Source organism: Carassius carassius, chromosome 24, assembly GCF_963082965.1.
Source record: "Carassius carassius chromosome 24, fCarCar2.1, whole genome shotgun sequence".
NCBI lineage: Eukaryota > Metazoa > Chordata > Actinopteri > Cypriniformes > Cyprinidae > Carassius > Carassius carassius.
The window spans coordinates 2,029,560-2,039,440 of NC_081778.1; the positions used below are offsets into that span (position 1 = coordinate 2,029,560).

The 9,881-nt window shown below is 37.4% G+C and overlaps 1 protein-coding gene across 1 annotated transcript in view; it reads left to right on the top strand.

Annotated features, from left to right (window-relative positions):
- LOC132102700 (neuronal pentraxin-1-like) overlaps positions 1-9,409 on the top strand; it is a 9,539-nt gene extending 130 nt beyond the window's left edge. The window contains exons 1-6 of the mRNA XM_059507306.1: positions 1-71; positions 3,574-4,401; positions 5,445-5,913; positions 6,907-7,157; positions 8,160-8,339; positions 8,452-9,409. The exon at positions 1-71 is cut by the window's left edge and continues 130 nt beyond it. Coding sequence (XP_059363289.1) covers positions 3,820-4,401; positions 5,445-5,913; positions 6,907-7,157; positions 8,160-8,339; positions 8,452-8,661 — 1,692 coding nt within the window. The 5' untranslated portion in view covers positions 1-71; positions 3,574-3,819 and the 3' untranslated portion in view covers positions 8,662-9,409. The remainder of the gene's footprint in view (positions 72-3,573; positions 4,402-5,444; positions 5,914-6,906; positions 7,158-8,159; positions 8,340-8,451) is intronic.
- The last annotated feature ends 472 nt before the right edge of the window (positions 9,410-9,881 follow it).

Genomic DNA, 9,881 nt, shown 5'->3' on the forward strand with positions numbered 1-9,881 from the left:
CCACAGATACGAACAGCCTCAGTCCAGAAGATCAGGACCAATGATGCTGCCACAGCATCTGCACTCCTACTGTAAGTCTCTGTCTCTAACAGACACATCCGAGATTGTTTATCATAGATCCCTCGCTGCTTGTGTTTGATCTGTGTTTTGTTGAGATCTGTAGCACAGGTGAGGAGATGGAGATGATCTGATGTAGTGTGAACGACTCTGATAGGAATCTTTATACCATACTCTATATGATATTTCATGAGCAGTGTCTATGAGGTATTGTTAGACTGGTGTTATGCATGATAACTTAAATCGGCTTGTAGCTGCTTATTTTCAGAAAGTCCATGGTTTGTTCATTTGATCAACAGATGTTCATGTCTTAAAACTCGTCAGATGATTTCTTTATGAATGGTGCTTTGGTTGTGGATGTAATTGTAATCGAGGAGTTAATGCTTCAAACATGTGCATTAATCACAACTGTAATACTGATTTTTGTTGGTATTGTTAATATCTCACTTAAGCTTTCTATACGGTCTATAAATATATATATATATATATATATATATATATATATATATATATGAAGTTTATATCTCTAATCTCTCTTCTTGTGCACTTGTACACATTCAATGCAATAAAAAAACAGTATTTGCCAAAAAATTTTTTTTTTACGAAAATGAAATAGCATGGCTATGTTTCTTAACACACTTAAGGACACTTTTACAAAGTTTGTTTGTAATAGTGTCAAATTAAATTTTTACTTTAAAGTACATTTTTAATGTTTTATATACTATAAAACATATACTATACTTAAGTCGGTCAAAAACACTCTGAAGTTCAGCTAATTACATTTAATATCAATTAAAAATTGCAATACAATTTCATTTAAATGTCAATTACATGCAATTAAGTGTCATTTTAAGAGTGCTCTTAAGTTACTTCTCTTCCACAAGGTTAATTGCATTCATTTCTCCGACAGAATTTGTTTTGGCCAAGATTTTGAATGTACTCTGAGAAATATCTGAGAAAAAAATAAACATTAGAGATATTTAAATGAAAGATGACATATTTCACATTTAAATACATTTTGTGTTTTGACTAAAGCAGTCATTATTTGAACATGCATTTGAAGATCCAGAAGGTGTTTTACCAGACTAGATACAGTTTTAATGGATGCAGCAGAAGGCACATTAAACTGCATTGTATGTGTCTGACTTAAAGTTCTGCCTTCATTCAAACCCGACAATCAGGCTAATCATGAGCCCTTAGACAGGAAGATAAACCGAGATGAAGTGTGGATTGAGAGAGACCGGGGAAGCGGCTTCATGCTGTTCTCAGCGACTGCCATCTGTCTCGTTTTCTAAGCTTGTGACACGCATGATCTTCTCACACACACATGTACACGCAAGCACATGATCTGTGGAGTCCAGCTCTGGTCAGGCAGCTCATAACTCATGAGTGAGATATCCTACCTGTGTACGGCTGTGTACAGGTGGCTGAAGCTGTATGTGCTCTTATTATTCATATAGTCTAGTAAAACAGGCAAAAGCCACAGGAACTGTAATATAAGTTGAATTGTATAAAGGTGACTCTAGACCTAGTCCTGAGGCTCAGTGGTAGAGCATTGCATTAGCAGCACGAAAGGTTGTGGGTTTGATTCCCAGGGAACACACATACTGGTATACATGAAGTTATAGCCTGAATGCACTGTAAGTCTCTCTATATAAACTCTTAAGTGTCAGTTTTTCTAAATTAAGATTTATACATATTCTGAAAGCTGAATACATATTATTTCCATTGATGTGTGATTTGTTAGGATCGGATAATAGTGCAAAAATCTAAATATTGAGAAAATCATCTTTAAAGTTGTCCATATGAATTCTTAGCAATGCATATTACTAATCAAAAATTACATTTTTATATATTTACGGTAGGAAATTTATAAAATATCTTCATGGAACATGATTTTAATATCCTAATGATTTTTAGCATAAAAGAAAAATCAATCATTTTGACCCATACAATGTATTTTTGGCTATTGCTACAAATATAACCCAGAGACTTCAGATTGGTTTTGTGTCACACATGTTAGAAAACATTCTGTTTTAATTCACAAGAATGAATTTAAATGGAATTGGACTCAACTCTATGTTAAACTGAAGTTGAAATTGAAATGGCAGAAAGAGTGCTCAAGTGCCGTTCAAAGACGTTCAGCACAAGAAGTTATTAGACATATTTCTCAAATTCAATAATGTTTCAATAGTTAATAGCCATCAAAACAAATTAGAATTTTGCCAGAAAGCATCTCAATTTTGTTTGCATCTCAAAAAAAAAAGGATGTTGAATTTGAATTTGTCTTGAAATGACATGAAGAGGAATTTACTGAAATAAAATCCAACAAAAGAATGCTTATTGTATGTTTGTACTGGAAAGTTCAGCAGAATTTCTCTGCATATCATTCCATTTTAAACCTGCTTTATTAAACTCTGCATCCTGTTTTCTACTAACACTCTACACTCCCTCTCTTCTTGGGCAGAATGAAACTCCAGCTACCTTCCTGTTAGCCGTCAAGAACTTAATTAATCCAATTAATGGGCAGAGTTCAGCAGGTAGAGATAGACCTGAATACATCTCTCTCTCTCTCTCTCTCTCTCAAACACACCCTAATCCTCTACAGACCCTCGATGACGACTCTTTCCTTGATTTATCCTCATTAGGAGAGACTCTGACGTGCACACTTCCACTCGTGTTTGTCCTTTAAATGTTTGTCCTGTGTTAATTCAGTAGCTTCAAGGAACTGATAATCCCAAACTCTTAATTGGAGCGACCTTCACGAAACCTTTGAAGGAGTTCTGTGTGTAACATTACAGGTTCTTCAGATGAGTCTGTGGGTTTCTTTGAAATATCATTAAATGCTTTTTAGAAGAACTAGGGAGTAAAACAAATCATTGAAGATCATATCAAGGATCAGTCACATCTTAATTTTGGGACAGATTCTCACTATTAACTATTAAATACGACTTTTCCCTCAATAAACTCCTAATTAGTAGGTCGTTGTTAAGTTTAGGTTTGGGGTTAAAGGATTAAGGGATCTAAAATATGCTCATGAAGAATAAGGATTTAATATCTGCTTAATAAGTACTAATAATCAGAAAATATGATAGTAATATTCATGCTAATAAACAACTTGTTAATAATCAGAACTGATCCCTAAACTAAAGAGTTACCAATAGATCTCCCGTGGCATCCTGTTCACTTAAAACAGGAGTCTTTATTTTTGAGTAGAAAATAGAAGTAGGGATGGATGGCATGTGGTGGAAATGTATTTATGTACCATTTATAATATGTTATTGCTTGTGTATTAATTGCACTCACTTAAAACAGTATGTTTTAAATGATTGTTTTAATAATCTTTTGTTGTGCTTTAAAGAAGTGCACTTATTGCTTTGATGTGCTGAAGCACACGTAAAGAACTTGATTATCATTTTAACTGTATGACATTTAAAGTTCATACATTTTTTAAATGCACTAAACTGCAACTTCCTCATTTAAAAACTTTCTTTCTTTCTTTCTTTCTTTCTCCAGGCTTTAAATGAGCCTCTCCGAGGAGGCAAGAGCAGACAGATTACATACGGTCTCTGAGCGGCGGATGATCTTAGAGAGGAGGAGGCTGAGAAACACACCGTGAGCAGCAAGAGACAGTTTCACAGGATTTAGAAGACGAGACAGATAGCAGTGCAATCCTGGAGACGGACTAAAGAAGCTACAGATCTAGAAGCTTTAATCATCAAATAACTAAAAGATAAAACCTTAAGCATTCATCAAACAAAAATGCATCCAGCAAGCTCAAGAAAGGCTGAATGGCTGTTCACTCCCTTCTTCTTCTGTGCCATCTGTTTTTCCGTGTGTGCTGGGACAGGAATGCCGGGTTCAGACTACAACCCTCATCCTCGTCTCATCTGTACCCCCATTCCCGCTGATGCCGATCCCAGGTGTTTCCCCACAGCGGGCGGACACCACGGCGGGAGCAGCAACAGCTGGTGGGGAATGTCGGAGGAGGCCAAAGCGACGATCCTGCACCTGCGGGAGAGTTTGGTGCAGCAGAAGGAAACCATCCTGGACCAGAGGGAGACCATCCGAGAGCTCACCGCCAAACTGAACCTGTGCGAGGGCTTGAGCCACACACCCGCACACCTGGCCCATCACGCCCACCACGCCTACCCCACGGCACCCGACACCGGACACCTCGGGCTGGAGCTGGGACACTATGGCGACGGGGTCAGAGGGCATCGTGGTGGGAAAGCTGCACTGAGCGAGAAGCACGTGACGGGGGACATCCCTTCACCCTCGTCCACACCGGAGCAGATGAGCAGGATGCTGCAGAGCCTGAAACAACGGCTGGACAACATGCAGGTACACACTTACATGCATTTCTACAGAGTTTATACAACACAGATGGCTTCAAAGCTGCTTCAGAGTAATAAACAGGAAGATAACAGTGTTAATGTTACAAAAAATCATTGTCAAAACAATATTCCACTCAGTTTAATTCAAGTTTTGCTGCCATCCAATCTGATGTGTTTTTGACATTTTTATTAGTTTTTAAATATGTCTATATGGTTTATATAGTATAGTCAATAGTATATAGTGATATTTATTGTAATATATTAATAGTAATAGTCATAAACTTAACTGTTTACTGTCAAAATTTTCCTGACCATTGGAAATTAATGAGAAAGACCCTAAAAAAAAGCAAGTTTTGAAAGCAATCAAGTATGAAGTTGTGTGGAAAAAATCTTTTTCACCAGCTGGCAGCAGTCTTGCCCAAATACATGATGTATTCTTATACTGGCTTTATACTACAACTCAGAAGTGTAGATTTTTACTGTGGTGAATGTTCATGTAAATAGGATCTGAATAAGATCTGAATAAGAATCAAATAATCTAAATCTTCAAATAAGTGCAAAATGTTATTGTTATTATTTCATAAGTGCTTTCATTAAAAAAGCTACACTTTTACTGTTCTGGGTGAAAAAATGACCCCCAACAGCCAAGGGGAGCAACGATTAAGAGGGGCAAAAACGATTACAATAATCTAAAATAAAACCTAAAATAATCCAAATCTCTCTAAAGTGCATCATTTTATCATTACTACTTCAAGGAAATTAGTTTTATTAAAAAACAACAACAAATACACAAAAAAATGACGCCAACATCCAAGGTGTGACCATTTTTAAATGTGTCAATCAAAGTGAGATAAATCTGACGGGACATTGCTTCTCTTGGATTCAAACATGTAAAACGTGTAGAAATATGTTTCATCAGCGTAATGAAAATCATCCTGGCTGTCGGTTTATCAAATATTATAAGATAAGATGTGAGCAAGTGGTTATGAGCTGTTACCAAGATCAGCTGTGCGCAGGCCGTTTCTCAGACTGCTGTGGTTGTGTTGGCAGACGAGAAACACCTCCAGCAGCCACTCCAGCTCCCTGAAGGACCTCCTGCAGAGGAAGATCAGTGCTCTGGAGCAACAGATGCAGCACCATTCTGCATCGCTAACCAGCGGCGCTCACACTGACCACAAGCATGAGGAGGAGGATGACGGTCGCCACGACGACAGAGACCACGGCGGCCATGACGACCACAGCGATCACCATGACGACGGTCACCATGACGACAGTGACCATGACGACGGTCACCATGACGACGGTCACCACGACGGCGATCACCATAATGACAGCCACCATGATGACGACAACAGCCATGACAACGGATACCAAGACAGCAGTCACCATGACAGCAAAGTCTCTGAGCATGGCTTCGAGAGGTTGTCGTATAACCTACAAGGTCACGGAGAAGCACAGAGTGGAGTCCACAAATTGGACGCGGTCCTCAGTCAGCTGCAGCACAGGCTCACTGACACAGGTAAGAGTTAATTTAGATGAACTCTGCTGGAGAACCCTGCTTAAGACCACTTCAGGCCGGGACTAGTCCTTAGATGCTCTAGATGGTTCATTAGCTGATGATGGACCTCACAGTTTCTGGTCAAGACGATTAGGGTTGGTAGCCCATCTTTGACCAGTAAAAGTCAGATACCATGCTCTTTTGTAAAAAAAAAAAAAAAAAAAAACAGGTGAAAATGTCTTCATTTAATTTTTACTGTAGAAATTTAGACAGTGCTATGGTTATTGGGACATTGTAGTTCTTTTAGATTACTTCTGACCTAACTCGTTCATCACATAATTTTAAATATTTAAATTATTTTTTACCATTTTGATACAAAATTGCCCAAAGAGAAAGAAAATAAATTTAATTATTTTTCATCAACTATATGGACTGCGATTATACATAACATTACCCCATGGTTTCCAAAACGGGTTCGTGAAGAAGAAGAGAAAATAAATAATGTGTGAATAATATGTAATCAGGTAATAAAAATGTATTTGTAATCTGATTATGAACACTTTCTAAAATCTAATTACATAATTACATTACAAAATCTAATTACAGATAATAATGCAGACATGAAATCAGATAGCAAATTTAAACAACGTCGAAATACAGTGTAATTAATATAAAATCAACAGTAAAAAATAATAATAAAGATAAACTAAACAATTAACTATTTAACTTAAATTTATTTATACAATTTACAGATCCCATAAAGTATTAAGATAAGCTCTCTCTCAAAAAAATAAAATAATAATAATAATTCATATATTCTGATAAATTTGCATTGTCTTCTTCTATCTTTGAGTCTGGATTAGACTTGTTACACTAGGATTTAGACTAGTCTTAAATTAAATTATTCATATACAATTTTTTTTTAAGACTGGTCATAACTTTTTTTTAAATCAGTAACATGAATTGGTAGATTCATCTAATCTAAAAAAGTAAAACTGATTATCATCTCCACAGGTTCTAGAAAGAACAGCAGACCCACAGAAGCTTTCCAGATGGGCTTCCCCATGAGGACCAACTACATGTACGGTCGTGTGAAGCGCACGCTGCTGCACGAGATCTTCTCCTTCACGCTGTGTCTGTGGATGAAGGCTGGCATCGGCCCGGGGCTCGGGACGCCCTTCTCTTACTCCGTGCCCGGACAGGCCAACGAGCTGGTGCTCATCGAGTGGGGAAACAACCCCATGGAGCTGCTGGTCGATGACAGAGTGAGTGAAAGAGAGGAGGGAATGTGCACATGATTCATAAAAGAATGCATTGAAAATGTTTTTCATGCACTCTAATTACAGGGGAAAAGTGTGGGGTTGGCAAGATTTTTCTTTTAATTAAGTCTCTTCTGCTTACCAAGCCCGCATTTATCTGATTAAAAGTACAGTAAAAAGGGTAAAATTGTGAAATATGATTTGAATTTGATATATTGTAAACTGTAATGTATTTCTGTGATGTGCAGCTGTATTTTCAGCTTCATTCCTCCAGTCTTCAGTGTCACATGATCTTCAGAAATCATTCTAATATACTGATTTACTGCTCAAGAAACATTTCAGTGTTAAAAACAGTCCAATCTTTTTATGGAAACTGTGATACATTTTATTTTTCGGGATTCTTTGATGAACAGAAAGTTCAAAAGAACAGCCTTTATTTGAAATATAAATATTTTATAAGATCACAAATGTCTTTACTGTCACTTTTGATCAATTTATGGCATCCATGCTAATTGAAAGTATTAATTAAAAAATAATAAAAATAAAAATCTTACTGACTCCAAACTTTGGGATGTAGTGCAATCATTCCAATAATAGTGGGCCTCTTTAAGACTTTACATATAATTTTATGTTTCAAAATTCCTTCAGCTCTCCTGTGATTTCCTTCAAATGTCTAGTTAGACGGCTCTGTTAAATAACATTCAATATTGAATACATTCCCAGGTTTCAAATAAGACTCCCGTAGGAATTTCAGTTCATCCAGCAGGATCTTATGTGAATCTTAGAGGATTCTTATTTGATTCCATCTGGAACACAGAGGAGTAAATTAGGAAATAAATTCCAAAAATGAGCTTAGTTTACATTCCTTAAGGATTTTTTGACTAGACAAATGAAGGACAGATGGTAAAATAAGAGTAGAGGAGCAACAGAATACAATGTTTAAGATGAGTTCTGTGTCCTGATCAGCTCTCTCGCTCTCTGTGTGTGTGTGTGTGTGTGTGTTAACAGGCCGTGTCTCTGCCACTCTCGGTGAGTGATGGTAAATGGCACCATGTGTGTGTGACGTGGTCGACGCGGGACGGACTGTGGGAGGCCTTCCAGGACGGAGTGAAGAGAGGCTCAGGAGAAAACCTCTCGCCTTGGCATCCCATCAAACCTGGAGGAGTCTTCATACTGGGACAGGAACAGGTGACATACAGACACAGCATACAACAAACTCAAACCACATACTGCTCATATTTAAGCAAAAACCAATAACATGTGGATAGCGTAGTCTGATCTAATATTCCCCAATCTCCAGGACACACTGGGGGGCCGTTTCGACGCGACGCAGGCGTTCGTTGGTGAAATCTCAGACGTGCAGATGTGGTCTCATGTTCTCACACCGCATGACATCTACAACCTGGCGGCATGTGGAGGTCACATGACCGGTGACATCATCGCCTGGTCGGAGTCAGTGGTGGAGCTGCATGGCGGGGTCACCAAATACCCCTTTGACCCCTGCCATTAAAGAGAAGGACGGTCCGAATACAAGCATCTGAGTGCAGTGATTTCACATCAGCTTCTGATGACTCATAATCTGATTTAATGCAAAATGAATTCATTATCACTTCAAAAATATGGCCTTCTGTTTACATGAGAAACTTGAATGACCCCATGACCTCCTGGATTTCAGCACGGACCCGTTTTGTATTGTTTCAGTGTTTTGTGTAGCGAATGTTTTCTTACTGAACTTTTAAAAATTCTTATTCTATGAATGGCTCTTAAATGCCATTCAGTATTAGATGCAAGTACACGACATATTGTCATAACTTGGATAGAAACCACAGATCATAGACAGAAGTGCTATAAATGTAGATGTAAAAGTAACTTGAGCAGATTGATTTTCTTGTACTGTAAGAAAAATCTAAAGATACAGCGAAACCAAAGAGAAGTCACACACGCGCTGCTGTTGTGTTTCTACATTTTGTTTTTCTAATTAAGAAATTTGCATTTCTTAGGTTGGCCTGTACTTGTCCATGTTAAAATGTTTAGCCAACTCAAAGCTGAGCTAAATAAGCAGCTATTCTGAGATACTTTTGATAGGTCTTTAGTTTCATATTAAGTGTCATAGCGTTTTAGCTTTATCTACTGTACTTAATTTAATGCAAATTTGTTTCAAAGAATATAATTTTCCACTAATGTTTGTGCATCGGAATTTAGTATGCATTTACTGTTTTTATTGACTTTACATTTGTTTACAGTTTTGAAAGCAGAAATGCAATAAAGGGACTGAATTTTGAATAAATAAGTAATTCATTGCAATTCCATAATTTTTTGAGTAGTTCTAAAATATTTGTGCATACATTGTAAATATTTTTCATTGCATTTCCAAAGTCTTCAGCCTCAAGTAGGATGAAAAGCATGAGATCAGAGCAACACACTTACTGTGTGCATGTATATCCACCTGCGGGAGACAGCATGGACGACATTACAACAATCAAAAATAGATGTTTACAACCTCTAAAGCAAACACGGTGCTCCCCTTCACGCTGAACTGGTTTCCAAAGCCGTCTTTACTGTAACTCCATATGTCATCCACACAAAATACACTTATAGTTTTACTACAAAATATACTTTTAAAGCAACAATAACCTCATTTACAAAAAGTATGCAAATAGTTTGACCTGTCGACAGCCCTAATTTTGCAACACTGCCACATCACAAAAAAAGTTATTTTGGTAAATTGGT